Source organism: Phalaenopsis equestris, unplaced genomic scaffold (genome assembly GCF_001263595.1).
Source record: "Phalaenopsis equestris unplaced genomic scaffold, ASM126359v1 Scaffold000224, whole genome shotgun sequence".
NCBI lineage: Eukaryota > Viridiplantae > Streptophyta > Magnoliopsida > Asparagales > Orchidaceae > Phalaenopsis > Phalaenopsis equestris.
The window spans coordinates 6509463-6534106 of NW_018164666.1; the positions used below are offsets into that span (position 1 = coordinate 6509463).

The 24644-nt window shown below is 38.5% G+C and overlaps 1 protein-coding gene across 3 annotated transcripts in view; it reads left to right on the forward strand.

Annotated features, from left to right (window-relative positions):
* The window catches only part of LOC110023388 (alpha-mannosidase I MNS5), a 112620-nt gene that overhangs the window by 73000 nt on the left and 14976 nt on the right, over positions 1 to 24644 (forward strand). For all 3 annotated transcript variants that reach the window (XM_020722786.1, XM_020722784.1, XM_020722785.1), the window contains 3 exons: positions 21916 to 21997; positions 22087 to 22172; positions 24168 to 24268. In XM_020722786.1, coding sequence (XP_020578445.1) covers positions 21916 to 21997; positions 22087 to 22172; positions 24168 to 24268 — 269 coding nt within the window. The remainder of the gene's footprint in view (positions 1 to 21915; positions 21998 to 22086; positions 22173 to 24167; positions 24269 to 24644) is intronic.

The window sequence follows — 24644 nt, forward strand, 5'->3', positions numbered from 1 at the left end:
GCCTGAATCAAACCCGTCAAACTCGAGTCGGACCTGAGTTGAGCCCGGGCCCGCACACAGCTAAAAAAGGTGCATCGATATCCGTGCAGTTCGTGCGAGTGTGGAAGCACAGCAATATGGGCGTCCTTTCTAGCTAAAGTTGACGTTCCAGACGCGTCGGTGCGGTTTGTTTCATCATCCGGGGTTGTCCGGAAGAGTTTGTCGGCAGACGAGTCAAATCAAGTCAAAGTCATGTGTGGCGCGGTGAGTACGCAAAATGCGGCGTTATCGAGCGTTGGGGTCACAAAAGGGGTTCCCTAGGGGCTGCTCCTATTAATGTAGGAACTCGACTCGAGTTTCATGTGTCGATCCTAATCAACTCAATAGAACGTCGAGGATTCGGGACCGCCCATGCGAAACACGAAGGAGTGACGAGGTGGCTCGAATTTTCTAAATGGTGTGGGTTCCGTACTAGTCTTCTAAGACAGTCAAACAGGGGAAGCTTAAAGCTAGACCCTAGGCTCTAAGGAGAGAAAAAAGAGACCTCATCTAGAAATGAGGTCAACACTCATGTTTTAGCATTTCGAGAGAATTAACTAGATTTTAAGTACTTTGGTGGGATGCAACGATGTTGGACGCAAGGTCTATGATTCCAAAAGATGTAAAGCAATGCAATTTAATATATACAAAAAATATCGTAATGACAATTAAAGATTTCCATGCTTTGATTCATGAAAGATGTAGAACTTGTCATACATACTCATTTGGAAATTTCTAAAGCTAGCCGATAGGCTTTAAATAGTGTTTGTGGAAGCCTAAGTACATACTCATAAATTATCAATCTTGATCATGACAACAAAATTTCAATTTAGGCTAACCAATGAACTCTATATACTTATAACATAGTAGCAATGATTTGGCTTAAAAACTGATCGACCGTTGGGGCTTTTGATCTTTGGAAATCTTTGAACTGCAATAGTGAAAGTTCTAAGAATTTTCTTAAGATTACTTAATTTGTCTCTTAAAACTTAAAATCTCTTTCCCCAAAGGGAATCTCATATATTTTTTAATCTTTGACCCAATCCTGCAAACTAAGAGATTTGTGACATCCATTTGGTCTGCGAACCTTTTATATGTGACCAACAAATTTTCCTATTTAATACATGGGTTCTAAGTTCCTTATAGAGTCAAGCCCTTATAGTTAATTATATCCCAAATGACGGGAGTCGAAAACTCTCAATAATGATCAGTGGTTCTAGTCTTCAAGAATTCAATGTTTATGTTTTGTTGTCATTATGAGGGGTTAAAGTTGATTAGAACGACACCAGTTAGGATCACACGGTTCCCTCATTCTGGTATCACTATTTTCTTTTGAATTTACTTAGCTTAAACGAATTATGAAATTCATTTAAACTGGGGAGATCTTGTTAGCAAACGTGGGTTACCTCCTCCGAGAGACTTCCGTAAATTCGAAAGAACATGTTATGTTTTTTTTTTTTGAAAATATTGTTTAATTTTGAAAAATCTTTTTGTTTTAAAAGTGAAATTATATTCAGTATCTGCATAATGTGTTAGAGCAAGAGTAAATTGCAATGATAAAACAACAACAAATAAAATGTACATGTGTACGTGGCGTATTTGCTGCTGCTATCCCTGTTGCATGTTTAACTCACCAAACATAATATAATTTGCATGTAATTTAAATAAATTGCAGAGAATAGAAGAAAACAGTAAGCAGTAAAATAAGTCGTAGCAACAGCTACGAACTCTAAATAGGTGATCCTAAGATTTCCTACAACTCCTGACTGCAACTAGCGAGCTAGCACGGAGATCCTACGACCTCCTACGACTCTGAGCAACAACTAGCAAGTGTACGGTGATTCCTATAACTCCGGACAGCAGCTAAGAACTTCGAACAACACCTGTATGGCTTCCTATGAACCCAAACAACAATGGGCAGCATCTATGCGGCTTCGTACGAACCCAAACAGTGGTGAGCAGCACTTAGATGGCTTCCTACGAACCCAAATAGTGTTGGTGGGCAATACCTAGATGGCTTCCTACGAACCCAAACAGTGGTGGAAAACACAGATGACTTCCTACGAGCCCAAACAGTGGTGGATAGCTCCTAGGTGGTTTCCTACGAACCCAAATAGCGGTTTTGGAGCTTTGGACAGTAGCTCACTGCGTCCTATACTCCAAACAGTGGTTTTGGAGCCTTGGATAACAGCCCACAGTGTCCCTATACTCCAAACAGCGGCTTTGGAGCTTTGGACAGCAGTCTACAATGCTTCTACGACACCGGACAGCGGCTTGGAGCTTCGGGTGGTGATCCTACGACTTCCTCCAGCGATCTACAACCTCAAACAACACATATCTAGCGACTTTTAAGCTTCCCACAGCACTCTACAGTGATTAGCAACCTCAAACAACATTTAAATGGAGCGCAAAACCTTCAAAACAGTGATAAAATCACCCCGAAACGGTACATCAAAAGACTCCAAGAAAACTGCAGCGAAACAGCCTCCAAAACACCTCAAAACAGGTGTTCTAAATCACTTCAAAACAGTCAACATATATATTTTAAATAACTGAAAATAATTTCAGCAAGCTATAAGGCCTCTCCCAATCACTTCCAGAAGCATCATCCTTCGTTTGATTAGCTGAAAATTTCACCTCATAGCCAAAATTATTGGCATACAAATTTTGTGTGTTTTTTGAAACATTTTGAATAAACTTAACCAGTTCTGATGGGGTGCAGCTGATATCCTGTTTAAAATACAACTTCACACCACAGAAAGGTAAAGTGTTATGGTTGGGACTACCATTATCAGCTTGTGCAGAATGAGAAAAATCAGGTTGAGATGGGTTTTCATCCATAAGACCAATAGAAGCCTCATTCAGAGAGCAAGTTATATTACGATTTTCTCGGGCAAGCACAATAGAAGTAGAAAGTACAACGTTATTTGGAACCAAAGAATGTAAGTATCGATTACTCGATATGGAGGTGGATGAGGACTCATTGGCTTGCTACAACTAATTTCTGTATATTGGAGTGAAGGTTGCTCCAACTTCACAGTCCTAGAAAGGGGCCTGGAAAGAGAGAAGTTGCCAATTGATTGGATAAAGCCGCCAGGTTTTAAATAACCAAGGGAAAGAAGGTTTTCATAGTAGAATCAGGACCATGAAGAAGTTGCTCAAACATTCTCTGGCCACTGGCCATACTACCATGGTTTCCAGGAAAGTAGGATTCAAATTCTCTCAACCTCTTGGCATAATTGATTCCTGGATTAAAGTTTTAAGTCTGTGCCCCAAAGCCCTGGCTTTGTAAGCATGCGAGAGAGATATTTGAAAATGGTGGTGAATAGGATGGAGACCTTGGATCTGTTTTAAGAAGGTCAATCACTGTTAAGGATAACACCAATAATTGCTAATGATAATGTTGAAAACTAAATAGAATCGAGTATGGGCAAATTCCATTATGCAAGGTTCCAAGTGGATGGCAAAACATCAATCTTGATTTCTGTGAATGGAAAAATGAGATAAAGAAGGTCCAAGACTTTTTTTTTATCAAGAAGTTTCGTCAAAAGAAATGGAGTAAGTAATCTGGGTTTCGCATGGAATTCGATTTTGATGATAAAGAACATTCATGATTAAGAAATATAAATGAAAGCAAACATCAATCACATCTCTAATAACCGTATGACTTCCCTTAATCCCATCCATCTGGAGGAATCTGAATCCCACCAAAGTCAAGAAAAGCATCCCACAGGAAAACCTCACAATTCCATCACATAAAAACACTACCAAATTTTAATCAGATCAAGAAACCCTTAAGAAAGAACAGAGAAAAAAATGGCAGATAGATTTCGCATACCAGACAGAAAATCCTTCACCTTAGGGAAATGAGCTGTAGCTGTGTGAGGAGTGTCTCGATCGGGGGAGAATCGGTGCAGAGACGAGCTCTGGAGGAGGAAGAGGCGAGGGGTTTTCTGTGCGAGCAAAATTTGTCGAGAGCAGGGAAGATTTTGTCGCACGCTAGCAGAAAGCCGACGAGGGTGAGCGAGAGTGAGGAGCGGGTGAGTGGGGGTCTTCGGTCGAGTGAGAGGAGCGGGTGAGGCGAGAGTCTTCGACGCAGCAAGGGGTCGAGCGCTTCGTCTCTTCCTGTCGAGCGAGAGTCGAGTGGGGGACTTCATTCGATGCAGAGGAAGGAGATGAGCGTGAGATGAAGGCGAGCAGATGGGGTTGGGTCTTCGGTCAAGTGAGATGAGGAAGGCGAGGGTTCCTGTTCGCAGAGGAGGCGCGGGTGAGGCATAACAGGAGCGAGAGAGCTGAGCGGAAGCGAGCGGGAGAGAGGAGCTCGGGAGAGGCAGAGGAGGAAGACGAGTAGGACAGAGGGTCTTCGGTCGAATGAGAGCAGGGAAGCCGAGGCTCTCGTGCGCGAGAAAGAAATAGGCCCAGCGGGAGAAGAGCCGTTACTTGAAGCAATTGGCAGGGAAATAAATGGTTTCCATATACAGGGCAGGTTCAATTGGAAATCATTAACACTGAATATTTGTGAAACCATAACGAGATGGGTGTTCTTCCTAGCTAAAGTCGATGTCCTGAATGCATCTGTGTGGTTTGTTTTGTCATCCGTGGTCGTCTGGACGAGTTCGCCGACGGACGGGTCAATTTAAGCCAAAATCATGTGGGGTGCGATGCGTGCGCAAAATGCGGCGTTATCGAGCGTTCGGGTCGCAAAGGGGTTCCCTAGGGTCTGCTCCTATTAATGTAGGAACTTTGACTCGAGTTTCATGTGTCGTTTCATGTGTCGATCATAATCAACTCGACGGAATGTCGAGGATTTGTGACCGCTTATGCGAAACTCGAAGGAGTGATGAGGTGGATCAAATTTTCTAAATAGTGTGAGTTCCATACTAGTCCTCTAGGAGGGTCAAACAAGAGAAGCCTAAAGCTAAAGCTTAGTTCCTAAGGAGGGAAGTGTAGACCTCATCCGAAAATGAGGTCAACAATAGCATGTGCCCAATAATCTATCCGAGTGAGAAGACCATTTTTTTAGATTGCCTTGCTTTAAGGTCGGTGAAAATCAGAGCTGATGTAGATTTTTTTTGTTCCATCATCCTTTGATAATTAGTATTTGGAATCTCCTACTATTTGGGTGTCATCATTTATAATGGTTCCATCAGGAGCTATAAGGTTGTTGTGAATTATGATTGTTTATGCTTTCATAAATAGAAGAAAGCATCAAGAATAGAAATATTGATATTTATATAATTACTGGCAGATGATCTAGGGACCATTTATATAGAGCTAATAGTGCTTGGCATGGCGGGCTTGGAAATCATAATGAAGTTTATTGCTTTTGATCATTTGAGTTAACTCGTTTGATTGAGTGTTAAATTGCTTTAAGATATGGATAAGCTTCAAACATTTACGAGTAAATGGGATGGAATTGCTTTAATCTATACCTTCTGCAAATACTCTAAAGACAATGACTCAATGCATGTGATTTGATGAACCGAGGAAAATTCACCATATAGGGGTGATAGTTGTTCTTTATCTGCATCAAAATGAGAACACTAAAACATACACACGAGAGGACCATTAAAATAGTAGAGTAATCAAAAGAAGGATCTAGAGTATTTTGTCTAAAATGTCTTATCATGATATGATGAGAATTAGTGAGCATAACTAACTTTTTACCAATTATATTTAAATTTGACATGAATTTATTAATAAAAATCAAACTTTTGGAGATGTGAGGAATTTTTCCTATGATGAAAAATGAAAGTGGTTAGCTAGCTGGCGCGGGAGCTTCCCCGGGTCGCAACATTGTAGCTACTGTAGTGTCGCGGACGCGGTACTGTAGTAGCTTCAGTAACGCGGTCCTACCCTTCTTCCCTTTCCTTTTCATTTCCCTCTCTCCCTTCCTTTTCCACGATTCTCCTTTTTTATTGCCTACCTATTTTATGCCTGCCTTTTTTATTTCTTTCCTTTCATAAGCATAACCAATGTTTTTTGTCGTTTATTTCATGTTCGCAAGAGTCTCGTTTGTACCCTTTGAATTTCATTATTAATAATTATTATTTTCATTGTGGTTTGAGCTTTCTCCGGTATTATTTGTTATCAGAGCTAGCCCAATTTTAGGCCTATTCTAAGATCCCTAGCACCTGCCTCTACCCAAGCCACCCCTACTCAAAATTTTTCTTCCCTAAAAGCTTCGACGAATAAGGTCAAAGCTCCCCCAAAATTCGGTAGATTGACGCAGGAGCTTCCCCTGGTCACGACACTGTAGCTGTTATAGTGCCACAGACGCGGTACTGTTGTTGTTACAATACCGCCCTTCAACTCATTTTCCCTTTCAGTTTTTGTTTCCCTCCTCTTCCTTTTCCATGATTCTCCAATTTTATTGCCTATCTATTCTATGCTTGCCCTTTCTATTTCTTTCCTTACCTCAGCATTAACTATTATATTTACAAATTCCCATTATATATATGTGTTGTTGAGTGCTTCAGTGTTTAGATTTGGATGAGTGCAGATTTCTGAGTGTCGCCTTTTAGGCATTCTTCCGCGCTGTACCTGATGATGAGAAGATGCTCCGACTGTAACTCTTCCAATGTAGTGTCTGTCTCCAAAGGTCTGGGTGGTGCTCCATGATGTGGTATATATAGAACGATCGACGACAATGAAAAATAGAACAAGAAAATTCACACCAGAAAAGAACACAAATTTACGTGGTTCGACTTACAAAAAATTCCACCGTCGTCGATCACGTCGACTTACAAGAAATCTCTTTTCTCTCTCCCTCTCTCCTCACCTTTTCTCTATCTCTTCTTCACTACCCGTGAGCCACCACACTTGAAGAGGACAAAAAAATGGAGAGAAGAAGCCCCTTCTGTGAAACCTCATCTTCTGTTATTGAGGAAAAACCCGAAAATGATGAATGAAGCTGAATGGAATTTGTTGGATCGGTAAATTTTGGGGGTTATTCGATTGACCCTATCGAGGTCCATTGCACACAAGTGGTATCAGAGCCCCGTGGTTCGGATCTGAGGATAAATGATGACAATAGATGAAGTGAATGTTTCAGGGATTGAGAAGTTTGATGTCACATATTTTGGTTTTTGGAGGATGCAGATAGATGACTACCTCTATGAGAAGAAACTTAATCTTCCGTTATTGGGGAAAATACCAAAAATGATGGATGAGGTTGAATGAAACTTTGTTGGATCGACAAGTTTTGAAGGTTATTCGATTGACCTTTTGAGGTCTGTTGCACACAACACTCCAGCTGTAGCTTGATCCGACCCCGACGAGACATTTATCCTTCTGCAGCCCCTCTGAACTCGCTTTTAGCAACTGCAAACCATCTTCTCTGCTGACGTTTTGGCCTCCGTCCTCCTTCCCGTCGCTGCCCAGGCCATCGGCCCCTTCCCTACTACCGCCAAGACCCTCCCCGACCAGTCCTTGCCTTCGATAGCCCCTTTCGGGTCTGTCTCTGCTGTTGTCTAGCCATCGACGCTTATCCCCCCTTCAGTCTTGCCCCCTTGGACACTGGTGTCTGCTGCTAATCTGTCACCACCACCGGTCTACTGTTGCCCTTGCCACCCTCTAGCGGTTGCTAGCCCGTTTCCAGCCACCACCTTTGCCACTCGATTTTTCCCCGCCACCGTCCAATGCCTCCCGCACAGTCCAACTGTTGTTTAGTACACGACAAGCACTTTCGAATTGTTGTCTGGACTACTGCTGCATCCCCTGCCCCCAATTTACCGCTCTCTTTCTAGATGGTCGTTTATGCATTTTGTGTTGCTTTATATCTTATATTTTGCAATGTCTTGTCATTTCAGTTTGTATGTTGTTTATTTCATGTTTGCAAGAGCCTCGTTTGTACTCTTTTAAATTTCAATTATAATACTTATTATGTTCGTAGTGGTTTGGGCTTCCTCCGGTGTCACTAGCTTTAGAGAACTCATCATCATCAAAAAAAAAAAATGCGTAAGTTTTAATTTGAGATGTAGATGACTTCTCTTAGAATTTATATTAGGAAATATTTTTTTCTTATAAGAAGCTATGATGATAGATTTTTTTCCTAATATAAATTTATTTCATTTCCTATTTTAGATTTATTTTCCTGCAGTAGATTTATTTTCTTTCCTTTTTTTGGCTTTCTTATTTTATGCTGTTTTCTTTATGTCTAAATAATTAATATTAATTTATTAATTGAAGATATTAGATGTTATATTTTTTCTTTCATGTTTTTTTTATTATCTTTCCTATTATAAGATTCATCTAAAGATTATTTATACCTTCTTTCATATCAATAAAAATATTTCATATTATCATGAATTTCAACATGGTATCAGAGCATAAAAACAAATTATAGAGTTTCCTACTATCTGAAACTTCTTATTTGCTACATCCGACAATTTTTGCCGTCCTGCAGGCTCTTCCTCATCCTTCTCTTTAAAGTTTTTCGCAGGAAATTTTCTCTCCCTGCAAGCCTAGCCGCCGGAATTTCCTCATGCAGCTTTTTCCTTCATCGGAACTCCCTCTTACATCCTTTCTCGCTACGACTCCTTCCTGCAGGAACTAGCCGCTAGAACTCCCCTTTGGTATTTCTCTGTGCTATACCACTTCATCTCGTTCTCGAAGGTGGTCACCGTAAAGCAAGGGTGCCTGAACGTTAAAAGGTGGAAACATCAAAGGATTGAGAGGATGGTTGTTGCCTTCTTTTTTGACTTTAAACAGGTTGTTTTTGTTTTTGTTTATAGAGAATGTAACAAAGCGGCCCATTTTTTTGCGAGGCTTGCTTTGGATAGGTCTTTCTTTTGGGAGGCTCACAATTGTGTGCCCGAATTTTTGAGCGTGGTTGAGGAAGATGCTAACCATGCTGGCTTTTTTTTGTAGCTTTTATAGCTCTCTTTTGTACATTTGCTTTTTATTTTAGTGCAAGCATGCACATCTTTCAAGAAAAAGAGTTCAGCAGTGACATCAACAAATAAACCCTGTTTGAGAATGGACCAACAGCCAGACTTGGCTTCAATTGCTCCTGCATGGATAAACTTGCCACCAACCTTGAAGTTGGCCACAACATCAGCAGAGCCCTCCATAGTTTGCAACCAAGCAGAGAGTGTAGAGGTTCTCTTTATGAATAAGAAGCTTCTGTGAAACACTTTGGCAGGGTTTGCTTATGCGGTGAGTGAAAGTAAGGTACTTATTTCTAGTACAGGAAGTCCTTCATGCTATATTTCCATAGCCGAAGGTGGACCATTCTTGAATCCCTCTCTCAAAGTCTGGGTTGAGAATGATGCCGCCTCCATATTGAGGCTCGAGAGGCTCAGCCAAACACTCAATAGCTGAAGAATAGTCATAGGGTACAAATTCGACTATATAACCTGATAGAACTAGAGACAATAAAACAAATTTAAACTTCTCCAGCAAGAAGTTTGCCATTGAAGCTACGAAACCCTCCCTATAGGTCTCTATCGCTAGAAATCCTCTCTGCCAGTTGGAACACTTACTTGCAATCGACAGTCGTTGCGGGCCCTCCTTCGGAGCTTTTCTGCTCCTCTGGAATCTTTTCTAAATCAAACCTTCCACCGGAGCTTTCCCCTATAGTAGACCTTTCTTCGGAGCTTTTTTCTACAGCAGACTGTCTAGAATTTTCCCTACCCTCCTCCAGAGCGTTTTCTTACAGTAGGGTCTCCTCTTGAGCTTTTTTCCTTGTTTTCTATTTTCTACATTTTATACTTTTTCTGGAGGTTTTCTACTTCCCTGCAAACTCCCCTATTGCATTACATGTAGGAGCTTTCTGCATACCTACAGACATAACAAGAACTGCGGTCAATTAGAAGTCATCTTTTCCTGCAGGTTGTCTACTTCTGTCACACCCCAACTGGCTCCCCTTTTTAGTGGTTAGCTGAGGTGCGACAGAGGCTGAAAATTTAGTCAAACCAACTCTCACTAATATTCATCTTGACTTTTATAATCAGGACCCAGTGAGTGATGAATTAGTTTAACTGAATTGTCACGAGATACGTGATACATTGTATTTCGATTACATATTCAAAAACATAAAAATTAAATCAACTAAAACATGAAAACTATACAGAACTGTAAAATCTAATAAATAAATACATACCCAAAAAGATTGTACAGGCTTCCAACTATGAAACAAGAAACTGTGCAAGTCACCTGACTACTCTCTCCAGTGCTTGTTGCCCCTACCTTAAAGGCAACAACGTAGAGTTAGCAAAACTAGCTCAGCAAAATAATCAGGGCTAAAATAAGAATTTAAACATAGAAAAAAAAGTAACATGCACGTTCAAATGAAATTATAGATGTCTACATGCAATCATAACATGCTGACATAATAGAAAACATGAAAAGAGAGCAGATATAGATAGTATAAAAATCCAATGTAGTGTAACATGCAGATCTTAAGCATGAAATTATAAGTATAAGCATGTTCATTCATTTCATATATGTCATATCATAAGAATGTCACTTGTTTAATGTATAGAGTTCAACTATTACCGTGTTCTTTCATCATGGGTCGTCACCTTGCCTCAAATATTTAAACTATCGATAAAGGTCGAGCTTCCCCCAATAGAACAATTATCGACAACCCCTCTGATACCTACGGTTTCCTAATATTCTGTTACCGCCTAATTCCAACGGTTCTCAGAGTTTCGTCCTCGTGTAAATATCAGGAATTGAAAATACATCATTGCATAATGTACTTGCAAACACTTATATAATAGTCTATCTCTTAACATTGATTGTGACATTTCATAAAGCATAATTCCTATAAGAAAATTCATCAGACATTTCATAAAGCATAATTCCTACAATTAGATATTTCACATCTCATAAGCATGAGTCATAACTGAATGAATAACTGCAAGTAATCAGTATCATATGCATAATCATCTGGATCATAAAATAGCATAGAATTACGTGTAGCATAATAAAAATTAACTTGCATTCATAAATTAATTATAGATATTCATCTACAATATGCCATAATTACTAAATGCGTTTGTGAAACTAGAAATCATATGAAATCTATGGAAGAATATTTTTCTTAATTTAGCACAAAATTATTTCACTTGATTTGATGGAGCAACCTTAAGACGAGTTTCTATTCGCTCGCCTTGAGCTTGTCGCCTCGTATACACAATCTCAGCAACGTAGACATCATAGAAATTCATAAAATTTGGGTTCATAACATGATGTAACTAAAAACATAGTTTATTCATCTGAAACATACCTCAAATGGGCTTCTCTGCATAAATTTTCTTTTTGAAACCGGCTAATCTTCTTCCTAGCACCCCCAACTTAACTTTCCCTTTGCTAAACTTGTGCTAAAACCCTTTTGGAAGCTTGCAAGACGATTACGACACTTCCAACACACAACCGACGTCTCCAACGGCTTGTCGGGAGCGAGAAAAACACAAAAAACAAAGCAAACTTTACTATAGAAGTGAGAGGAAGGAAATAATTGCTCAGAATTGCAAGAGAAAGGGATTTGTGCATACAAAATTTTCCCCGGAGCCCTGGATCATGAGTTGCGGCACTCGGGTAGCCGCTTAATTCGTGGTTGGCTCGCCCCTTGCACTGTAGCAAGGTCGTGTGCCTCGCTTGCTTCAGCTCCGACAAATAGGGAGAGCGAAATCGCAAGCGAGAGAGAGAAGAAAAATTCAGGAGGAAAAATTAGACATCGGGACTCCATAATTGACCGATCAAAATGAATAAAAGGTTGGGAAAGGTGGTGGGCTATAGTGCGACGGGATTATGATAGGATTAATTAAAGTAATTAAGATTAAAATAATTTAATGAAACATAAACTCCAATTTTTAATGTTTCCCAATATGTTTAAAATTCGTGCATGGTGCTTTATATGTAATTGATTGATTTCCTGCATATAATTTAATAAAATTATTTTAATTAAATTCCAGGAGATAAAAATTTTGGGGTACTTTTAAATTGTGTCGAACTTGATTTCTTGAAATTTGGGCGTTACAGCTTCCCTGCAAACCCCTTGCAATATTATCTAGAAAAGTCTTCTACCTACTTACAAACACTGTAGGAACTGCAGTCAAAGACAATAGCAGTCAACTAAAATTCAGTTTCTCCTGTAGGTTGTTTATATCCCTGCAAATTCTTCTACAACATTATCTGTAGGAGTCTTCCGCTTTTTTATATATACTGCAAAAATTACAGTAAAAAAATCATAGTACGAGATGAAGACTTTAAGTTCTACTTCACGGGATCTCTCTCGCCTATTGTTTAATGTTTTCAAATCCAAGTTGAATATAGTTTTCAACCATGTTAAACTTGATGGAGAGTGCTAGAGTTTATATTAGGAAATAATTTATCTCTATTAGAAATTATAATAATTATATTTATCTCCTAATATAAATTTATTTCATTTCCTATTTTAGATTTATTTTTTAGTATTGGATTTATTTCCTTTACCATTTTTAGGCTTTCCTATTTTTTGCAATTTTTTTTTATCTTCAAATAATTAATATGAATTGATTAATTGGAGGAATTAAATGTTATATATTTTCTTTCATATTTTTTCCTTTTTATTGTCTTTCCTGTTTTAAGATTCATGTAAGAGTTATTTATGCCTCCTTTCATATCAATAAAAATATTTCCCATTATTCTGAATTTCATTATGATATCAGAGCCTTAAAACAAACTCAATGGTCTCCCACCATCGGAAACTTCATATTCCCTGCAGCTGCAAGCCCTTCTTCAGCCTTCTCCTTGCAGTTTTTTCGCTTTAAACTTCCTCTTCCTGCAGGCCCCATTGTCGAAATTTCCTTTTACAGTCTTTTCCGTTGTCGGAACTCCCTCTTGCATCCTTTCTCGCCGACGACTACTTCCTACAGAAATTAGCCGCCGGATCTCGCCTTTGGTATTTCTCAGTGTTGTGCCACTTTCTCGAAGGTGGTCACAGTGAACGAGAGGTAAACCAATTCTGGTACGCGGTGTTGGTGAGTATTGGGGTAAACCAATTCTGGTACGCGGTGTTGGTGAGTATTGGGGTAAACCAATTCTGGTACGCGGTGTTGGTGAGTATTGGGGTAAACCAATTCTGGTACGCGGTGTTGGTGAGTATTGGGGTAAACCAATTCTGGTACGCGGTGTTGGTGAGTATGGGTTGAGCGATGGCGCAGCCAAATGGGAAACCTCGCCTTCATTGTTTGATGGAGATGGTGGCATTTGGAAGGATGGGTCCATTGGCGTCCACAGTCTTCAATCTCATAAGCCTTATATGCGACTGCTTTATGGTTTGCATCTGATGAGGCCTCCACTCTTCTGCTATAAATGGTTACAAGGAGATGTTATCCACCTAGATCTCTATTGCAGTGCTATTACTCTTGAAAAAGAGTTCAGTAGGTCCAGTGATGTCAACAGAAAGGCCTCCTTTTAGCATGGACCAACAGCCAGGCTTGGCTTCAATTGCTCCTGCATGGATAAACTTGCCACCAATTTTGAAGACAACCACAACATCAGCAGATCTTTCCATATTCTGCAACCAAGAAGAGAGTGTAGAGGCTCTCTTTATGAAGAAGTAGCTTCTGTGAAACTCTCTGGTAGGTTCTGCTTCTGCTGTGAGTGAAAGCAGGGTACTTGTTTATAGTATTGGAAGTCCTTCCTGCTATATTGTCATAGCCTAAGGTGGACCATCCTTGAATCTCTCTCTCAAAGTCTGGGCTAAGAATGATGTCGCCTCCATATTGAGGCTCAACCAAACACTCAATACTTGCAGAATAGTCATAGGGTACAGATTCCACTATATAACCTGATATAACTAGACACAAGAAAACAAGCGTAAACTTCTCCAACTAGAAGTTAGCCATTGAAGATACGAAACTCTCCCTCCAGGTCCTACCGCTGGAAATCCTCTCTGTCGGCCAGAAAATTTTCCTGCAGGGGGCAGTCGCTACAGTCCCTCCTTCGGGCTTTTCCTTGCAGCAGAACCTCCTCCGGGCCTTTTTCCTGCAGCAGACCCTCTTTAAAAATCTTTCCTGTAGGGAGTTTTCCGTACAATAGAACTTCCTCCGGAGTTTTTTTTGCAGCAGTCCCTTTAGCATTTTTCCTGCAGCAGGCCCTCCTCCGGGGCTTTTTCCTTTTTTTTTTTTCCTTTTTTGCATGTCCTACCCTGCAGCTTTTATTGGAGGTTGTCTACTTTCCTGCAACCTCCTTTGCACTATTACATGTAAGAGCTTTTCGCCTACTTACAGACACTAGTAAACTAGAAGTCAATTTTTTTTGCAGGTTGTCTCCCTTGCAACATTACATGTAAGAGTCTTCCGCCTATCTACAGATATTGCAGGAACTGCCGTAAAATACAACCGCAGTTAACCAGAAGTCAGCTTCTTCTGCAGGTTGTCTACTACCCTATAAATTCGATGCAATAGTACTTATAGGAGTCTTCTGCCTTCCTATAGACACTGTAGGAACTACAGTCAAAGATAACCGCAGTACGAAATTGAAGACTTCAAGTTCTACTTCACGGGATCTCCCTCGGCCACTGTTTATATTTTCAAATCCAAGTTGAACTTTTCAACCATGTTTCAACTTGAGGGGGAGTGTTAGAATTTATATTATAAAATAATTTATTTTATTAGAACTTATGATGATTAGTTTATTTTCTAATATAACTTTATTTTCTTTTCTATTTTTTATTTATTTTTCTAGATTGGATTTATTTCCTTTCTTATTTTTAGGTCTTCCTATTTTATGTTGTTTTCTTTATCTTCAAATAATTAATATGAATTGATTAATTGTAGATATTAGGTGTTATATCTTTTCTATTCTAGGATTCATTTAAGGGTTGTTTATACCTCATTTCATATCAATAAAAATATTCCACATTATTTGAAATTTCAAGTCTTTCTAAAAATATACAGGGAAATTAATGGTAGGAGAGCGATGCAATCACAAATCCGACAATCTACCCATGCATTTGTAACTGAAGGAGAAGTGGGTGCAGGAGGGGGAGCGTTTGTCCAATGACATAAAGGCGAGAGGAGCCACCATAACGCGTGGTGGTAATGAATTGTGAGGACCAGTAAAATGTTAGGGATTGTCATAGAGGGTGGCGAGTGTTTATTGAGGAATTTGGATTAAGGAGAAGAAAAGGCAACTTACACTAAGCATTATAGGTGAGAACTTGAGCAGTAAATATCTCGAGTAAGAAAATGTGAAAGCTATGTGGACTATTTGGAGGGGAGAGAAAATATCAACACGAGAGAAAAATTGTAGGGATGCGGCCTTAGATGGCCCAACAATTTCCATTCTTAGTTCAATGAAAGCTCAGTTGCACCCCTCGTTTAAGCACGTGACAATACAGTGTCACTAAGCCCTTATGAAAGCAACCTTCTTGGGCACAAGGAGTAGAGGGGATAGAGCGTGTGGTTTGGTCGCAAGATTTGATCGCAACATACATGTGGCTTAGGAATGTAAAAAATAGGGAGGCTTTTTTCTCTTAATAAGCTTTTTTTTTTAATTTATTGTACTCATTATTATTTGTGGGCATGCACGTAGCCCTCTATTTAGGATTATTTATTCTAGTGATACATCCTATACCAATATCATTCATGCATTTTTCGATCTAGGATTGTTGTAAGAGTATGGCTATAACTTACTAGCACCTTTAGAGAAAGGATAAGACAAATACAGAGAAGATTTAGATTGAGGAGCTCTCAGCTTGCATTATAACCGGTTCAAGGACAAGAGATTGTGTAACCCAAGTTATTCTTGTGAACCTCCTTCAATTTATGGGTTAGGAATAGGAGTTGGTGACACAAAAAAGGCTACATATTATATTGCATGAATAAGAAAAGTACATAACAAATCTTGGGGTGGAGCCCGGTTAAAAAAAAAAAAATCGCTCCGCCTATTCCCGCCTCCCTCTTTTGCGAAACAACGCCTGCCTCTCCTCCTTCACCTGCGAAGCGAAGCTTCGCTTCACCCCTGCTGATTAAAGTCATGAAAGCTCCCGCATCTTTAGTTCCTTCACTGGTGTGGCTTACGGAGGAGATATAGAGAAAGAAATAGAGAGAGAATGAGAGAGGAGAAGAGAGAAAGAGAAGAAGTCTCCCTTTTGTGTCATCTTCGGCATGAAGCATACAGGAAGAAATACATCGACTTTGTAATTCATTGAAGTTGAGATAAGTGTTTCTTGTAAATCGAAGCATTGTTGTAGAAAATCCTTGAGTAATAAAAATCCTCTACAATTACGTGGACGTAGGCAATTTGCCGAACCATGTAAATTTGTGTTGTGTTTTCTAGTTTTGCGAATTTTCTCATTTTATTTTTTCACTTTGTTGTCTATCGTTCTATTTTATATATACCACAACAGCTGACATCAAAGCTTTTGTTTAGATTTGAGGAAAGACGATAGCTGCAGATGAAGTAAAGGTTTCAGGGATCAAGAAATTCGATGACACAAATTTTGGTTACTAGAGAATGCATATAGGTGACTACCTCTATGAGAAGAAACTTCATCTTCCGTTATTGGGGAAAAGATCGGAAAGGATGGATGAAGATCAATGGAATTTGTTGGATCGACAAGTTCTGGGTTATTCGATTTACTCTATCGAAATCTGTTGCACACAACATCGTCAAGGAAAGGACGACTACAGATTTCATAGCAGCCCTGTCAAGTATGTATGAAAAGCCATCGACGAATATTAAGATATATATGATGAAAAAGTTATTTAATTTTAAGATGACGGAAGGTACGTCTGTTGTACAACACCTGAATGATTTTAATACTATCACAAATCAATTATCGTATCTGGAAATTGAATTTGATGATGAGATATGTGCACTGATCTTGTTGGCTTCATTGTCAAATAATTGAGAAACTATGAGTATAACTGCCAGTAATTTTGCAAGTAAATCTAAATTGAAATATGATGATATTTGTGATTTGATTTTGGCTGGGGAGATGCGCAGGAAAGATTCTGACGAGATCTCAAGTTCGAGTTCAGCATTAAATGTTGATTTCAGAGAGAGATCACATGATAAGAACTCAAATATAGGAAGATTAAAATCAAAGCTCAGAGGTTGGAGCAAGTCAAGACCTAGTAAACAAGAAACTTGCTAGAATTGTGGCAAAACTGACCACATAAAAAAAACTGCAGAAATCTCAAGAATATGGAGAATGATAGTGCAAATGTGATAACTAAAGAAGCATAAAATGCACTAATGCTGGCAGTTGATCGTTCTATTGATGATTTGATACTGGATTCAGGGGCTTCTTTCCATACAACTTTCCATCGGGGATTGAAGCGGAATTATGTTGCATGTTAGGTGATTTTAGGAAAGTATATCTGGCAGATGGAGAGAAACTGAACGTGGGAGGAATGAGAGATATTGACATTGATCTTCCAAAAAAGAATAAATAACACTGTAAAAGGTCAGACATAGTCCTGAACTGAAGAAGAATCTTATTTCTGTTGGGTAGTTTGATGAGTGTGGGCATTCAGTAGTATTCTCAAATAACACCTGGAATGTTACTAAATGAGCACCAATACTGGCTCGATGTAAGAAAACAAGTATGTTATATATGACTACTGGTTTAATTAACTGTGTTGATACTACTGTTGTAGGGAGCACAGCAGAATTTTGGCATTACAGACTTGGTCACATGAGTTAGAGATGTATGAAAGAACTTCAGTCCAGAGGTAAGTTATCATAACTGAAGTCAGTTGATCTCAGTATGTGTGAGAGTTGCATTATGGGAATACAGAGGAATGTCAGTTTCTTGAAAAGTGACAGAACGTCAAAGGCACGAAAGCTAGATCTTGTACACACGGATGTGTGGGGACCTTCTCCAGTACATCTCTTGGAGACTCTCATTACAATGTCACATTCATTGATGATCAAAACAAAAATGTATGAGTTTATTTCTTGAAGCATAAAATTGATGTTATAATGTGTTCAAGACTTGAAAGACCATGATTGAGATAAATAATCTTAAAATTGAAATGTTTGAGATCTGATAATGATTGTGAGTACATTTATGGTGGGTTCAATAAGTGTTGTGCAGCTCAGGGCATCAAAATAGAGAAGACCATTCCAGGGACAGCACAACAAAATAGTGTTGTAGAGCGCATGAACAAGACCATTAATAAGCGAGCTAGAAGTATGAGATTGCACGCCGGATTACCACCTATTTTATTGGTTGAAGCGGTCAGCACTGTTGTTTATTTGATCAACAGGGGACTATCTGTTCCATTAAACTGTGAATTACCTGAGGAGGATTAGAGTGAGAAAGTGGTCAAATTTTCTCACCTTAAAACCTTTGGATGTCTTTCTTTTGTTCTAATTAATCCTGACGCTCAAAGTAAATTTGATGCTAAGTCAAAGAAGTGTTATTTTGTTGGCTATGGAGACGAGGCATATGGATATCTCTTCTGGGATGATCAGGATCGGAAAGATCATATGAAGCAGAAATGTGATTTTCAATGAGAATGTTATGTACAAGGACAAGTGTAGTACAGTTTCTGAAAAAATAATGTAGGAATCTAAATTGGTTAGGTTTGATGATTTACCAGAGGTCATAGTGCAGAACAGAGATGCAGATGACATGGAGAGTGGGTCCGGAGCACCCATTCATATTGTTCTGGAGTCAGTTTCAGAGCAGTCCACCCCTACAGCTGCAGTTCGCAGGTCAGAAAGGACTAGACGTTCTCCATAACGTTATTCTCCAACTTTAAACTACATACTGCTGACAGATGATGGAGAACCACAAAGTTATGAAAAAATCTTGCAAGATGAAAATTCGTGCAAGTGGAGATGGCCATGAAGAAGGAGATGGATTCTCTGTTAGAAAATCAAACTTTGGAGTTGACAGAACTTCCACCAGGGAAGAAGACATTACACAACAAGTGAGTGTACCGGGTGAAGACTGAGCATGATGGCAGTAAGAGGTACACTGTCAGACTTGTTGTAAAAGACTTTTAGCAGAAGCATGGTATTGATTATTCTGAGTTCTGTGGTGAAGCTCACAACCATCAGAATGATACTATCTATAGTGGCTACTGAAGATCTCTTTCTTGAGCAGTTACATGTGAAGACAATCTTTCTTCATGGGAATCTTGAAGAAGACATCTGCATGCACCAATCTGAAGGGTTCGTGGTACAGGGAAAGGAAGACTCAGTTTACAGACTGAAAAGTTCTTGTATGACCTGACTCAACCTCCTAGACAGTGGTACATGAAATTTGATAATTTCATGCACAACGCAGGGTACAACAGATGTTAGGCAGATCATTGCTGCTATGTCAGGCATTTTGACAATTCTTATATTATTCTACTATTATATGTGGATGACATGCTTGTTGCAGAGGCTTTGATGAGATCAATAATCTGAAGGAGAAGATGTCAAAACACTTTGCAATGAAGGATTTGGGAGCGGCAAAACAAATCCTTAGAATGAGAATTGTCAAAGATAGAGTCAGAGGCAGATTGAGACTCTCACAGGTTGAGTATGTGAAAAAGGTACTTAGCAGGTTCAATATGGATGAGGTCAAACCAGTTGACACACCCTTGAGCAGTCACTTCAGACTCAGCCAGAATCAGTCACCCAAGTTAGAGGAGGAACGAAACCACATGAGTAAGGTTTCTTATGTTTCAACTATTGGTTCACTTTTGTATGTTATGGTTTGCACCATATCAAATATTTTACATACAGTGGAAGTTGTTAACAGATACATAAATAATCCTGAAAAAGAATATTAGGAAGCAGTGAAGTGGATCTTGACGTACCTAAGAGACTCTTCAGAAACTTGCTTGTGTTTCTCAGGAAAGAGGGTAGAGGTACAATGTTATGTTGATGTTGATCCAGTTGGAGACATTGATACTAGAAGAAGTACTACGGGTTATATTTATACTCTTGGTGGCACAACAGTGTCATGAGATTCTAATCTACAGAAGACAGTTTTGTTGTCTACTACAGAAGCTGAGTATATAGCAGTGTCAGAGGTTGCAAAGGAGATGGTATGGCTACAGGGCTTCTTGGAAGAATTGGGCAAGAAGAAACAGAAAGGTCTCTCTACAGTGATAGTCAGAGCGTCATATTCCTTGCGAGAAATCTTGTATTTCAGCCCAGAACCAAGCACATTTAGACCAGATATCACTTCATATGGTCAATGTTGGATGACAGACAATTGTTGCTTGAGAAGTTGATATGTTGACAAAGCGTGTTACTCTTGAAAAACTGAAGTTGTGCACAGCTTCAGTTGGTCTTCTAACTTTAAGACAGGAGTCTTGAGTTGCAGAGGTGGAAGATATCAGTTTGAGGAAGAAGATATTGTAGTCTGTGTACCGGTGTCCTAGTGGGAGATTTGTTGAGGTGGAGCCCGGTTCAAAAAAAAAAAAAAAAAAAAAACCCTCCGCCTATTCCGACCTCCTTCTTTCACGAAATGACGCCTGCCCATCCTCCTTCACCCGCGAAGCTTCGCTTCGCTTCGCCCCCGCTGATTAGAGTCAGGAATGCTCCCGCCTCTTTAGTTCCTTCGCTGGTATGGCTCACGGAGGAGATATAAAGAGAGAAATAGAGAGAGGAGAGAGGAGAGAGGAGAAGAGAGAAAGAGAAGAAGAAGTCTCCGCTCCCTTTTGTGTTATCTTCGGCGTGAAGCATACGGGAAGAAGGAAGTACATCGACTTTGTAATTCCTTGAAATTAAGATAAGTGTTTCTTGTAAATCGAAGCATTGTTGTACAAAATCCTCGAGTAATAAAAATCCTTCGCAACTTCATGGACGTAGACAATTTGCCGAACCACGTAAATCTGTGTTCTGTGTTTTCTGGTTTTAAGAATTTTCTCGTTCTATTTTCTTGCTTCGTTGTCTATAGTTCTATTTTACATATACCACAAGAATAAAGGCTATTATCATTTGTTGTAAAATACATGAGGTGTGTGCTCTGCTTATATTACGGTTGAGTGCTCATATTTGTAATCTACTTGCTTAGAGAAATGCGATGATTTCCTCTATGAAATCACCGACTTGCTGAGTAGTTACAAACTTATGAAAATATACCTAATCTTTGATGAGTAAACTTGAGCTTTGACATATGCTCATTTAGACTGATGAAATTACTATTAGTTCATTGATTTCATCAGGAGTTGGGGTGATTTTATATCAGTTTGTGTGGGTTTATGCTGACTTGAGCGAATTATTGTCGAACTGGGTAAATTCACGTTGATCAGGATGATTTCCAATTGCCTCAGTTCATGCTATTGAACCTTCGGCATATTTAGATGTACATTTTACAATATATTGGTATGTCAATATTTTTTTCCTTGCATGAATATAGTTTGCATCTCTTTTTGGAGTGGAACCTGACTGCTACTTGGATTCTAAATATTTTGCTATTGCCCAACTCAAAGTTGATTTTGTTCTATAAGTTGAGTCGTCTCAAGTAAAAGTTACTGATTAGAAACCAACTTGAAATTATTTCACGCTGTATCAAAATCGACTGCTCAATAACGTGTTTATTCTATAATGAATTAAAAATATGAAGTATACACTCAGGAAATGTGTGAACTGTGAGGAGTTTTGATTAATTATATTCTACCATTTTGATGATTTTTTGCTTTTTTTGGAGGTTTAAATGATATATTTTAATTACCAACAGATGAATTGTTGAATTGGATCCTATTTACTGTGGTACGTGTAGTTGTTATTGCATAGACACTTATAGAGTAGTGGCTTTTACATTTCGAGTCATTCTTGAGAATCAAGTTGTCATGTGCAAAGGACGTGGATTTCTATCATATAGACTGGTGAAAAAACTTAATCTTAGGGATTTTGATGTAAATTTTAGTCATTTTCCATAAATAGTTCTGTTTATTTCCGTTCAATTTTGCTTTCTGATCTTTCATATTTTCTTAAATGCAGGTACCATGAAGCTGACATGCGGACTGGGAGAGCTACCTACTGGCAACTTACAAGCCTCCAAGCATTTTGGCCTGGTCTTCAGGTTATTACTTGGACTACTTAAATACATTTAATTTTATGAATAGCTGCAGAACATTTCATAATATTTGCTTATTAAGCTTCTGTAAGCAGATTCTTGTCGGAGATGTAGCTGCAGCAAATGCATCACATCGTGAATTTTATCATGTTTGGAAACGTTTTGGTGTTTTGCCAGAAAGGTTGGTAGGCTTTTTTCAACTTGTGAGGTGAGCTAGATAATCGCATTTTTTATGTTTCTTCTAAAACACCAAAAAAGCTGAGCATTAATGATCTAATTATCCATATATAGGACTCACTCTTAGATGAGAGTATTTGTGAAGAGTAATTTGTGTATGACCGCAATTTCCATATGAATTGAAGTACCAAAATAGTCCCGTGGGGGTTGGGGGGTGGGCAGAACTAAGTTATTTCTAGGACTTAATTTATGAATAGAAACTGAGAAATTAAATTTTCATAATCTATGATCTCTCGGGTACTTAATTATGTGAGAATAAACAAAAAAGATTCGACAGAGCAGTGCACATTGTATTTCTGACAGCATAAAATAATTGGAGCAGGAACTTTTTGCTAAGATTATTTGCTTTAGTTCAAAAGGCTGGGAGATTTGAGGGTATGTTGCCATGAATAAAGGATTTCAAGCATTTAACTGGGATTGACACAATTTAAGGTTGTCGAATCTTTTATTGAAAAGCAAAATCAAGTAATATAAGAATTTGAATTGGTGGATTGTGATTTTCGGTTATCCCTGTGCTGAATAAGTGCATACAATTGTGTCACCAGCTAACTTTCCAAGCCTATGCTTTGTAGGATAACTCAAAATTCTTTTTGTTCCCAATTGACTTACTGTACAACCATAGTTATAACCAATCACAAGTTCGTGATATCATTAATATTTTACAGACCTCATCTTGAGTGAGTTTAAGTTTCTCAATATAACTAGTATTATTAGTATGATTGCCAAATTTAGTTTATGTTACGGTTTGATTTTTAATTGGTTGATTGGTAAATAATTTATCTTGTTCTTTTTTGTTCCAACTCTGAATGTTATTGCTAGTAGTATTTCATTTATTTATAAATTATGAATTATGTGAGTTAGTTGGTTTGTTAGATTCATGTGACTTGAAAGATGCTGAGATATGTATATGATAGTGAAAATTAGTTTTACTTCGTAAGTTAAAATAAAATTTGAGTTCCTAATATTTTGTTATTGTTTACTTATTAGCTTAATCTATTGGGTTTATGGGTGTTCATCTACTATTTTATTGGCGTCACCTTGGCACCTTGGTGTTTCATTCTGTCAACAAGTGGGGAAATATTTCTATACGTAACACGCTTGCAGTTCTGTGCGTAATAACCCTTCAAAAACCTCCGTTTCGGGGTTATTGGAGGGTTATTGGTAGGTTATTGGGATGTTAATTTCAATAACATATAACCCCAATAACCTTTCAATAACCTTCGCGGATTTTATTTCAGTGTTATTCATAGGTTATTATAGGGGTATTGCGGGGTTATTTTTAATAAGTACTCAGAGCTGCGTGCATATTCCGTATGTAAATATTTCACCAACAAGTGATTTTAAAATTGATGGCTTGACTAGGATCCAATTTTTCATGTGTTTTGTGGCTGTTATGGGACTTGGATGTTTCCATCATGATTGAGAGAAGTTTCAAGGGAGAGCGACTCCTATGTAGGCTCTTTGTATGATGTTTCACAGCTTAGGTTCCACGTGGTTGAGAGGGCTCTTAGTGTATAATTTTTTATGATATTGGAATGGTTTCTTTTGAGGAGTGATGTCTTATATAGCAAAATAGTAGTGTAGTCTTACATCATGAATGGAACAAGAGTTGAGTTCCCAAAATTATAATAATCAAGCTGACCCATTGGTTCAAATTTTTCGTTTGATTGTTGTTCATCGGCAACTAAAATATTTGGTTTCTCTTGGCCACTTATTTTTTAACTTTCTAATTGAAGAAAGCAAATAGAAGTGACATACCTTCTCTGTTCTGCTTTGAAGTGAATTTTTTCTTGCCTTTGACAAGGTCATGTTTATAACTTTGACACAATACAATCTGAAGTATATTTTCCTCATTGTGATTGGTTCTTCATTGTTATAATCTTCCATTAGCTCCTGTCGCTCTTCTTTCTAATGACCGAGTTAATATTCTACCCTGCAGGTATCTTTTGGATCGGAATGTGCTGCATCCAACAGAGAAATATTATCCATTGCGCCCTGAACTAGCTGAATCGACTTTCTACCTTTATCAGGCAACTAAAGGTGAACTTATAATTTGTATTTTCTTAGTTATATACTGGTATCAGATGCATTTTGAAACTACAAATAGCAATTATTTTGTTCTCTTCTTAGGTCATAATGTTAATATTAACTGCATTGGATCATATTTAAATCTGAGGTGAAATTTTATGCACTTTAAATAAATGATAGTTATAAGTGCCAGCATATTCTAGAGCTTCATTACTATTTTGGTTTAACTGTATTTAATTGTAAAGACATGAAGCTTCATGTGGCCTTACCAATTAGTTATCATTTCTGATTACAGAAGGTATCATATTCTTTTCAACGAAGAGAACATCAAACAAGTAGTTTTCTTGCTTTGTTCTTCCATTACAAGTACTTTTTTTTATTTGGGGGG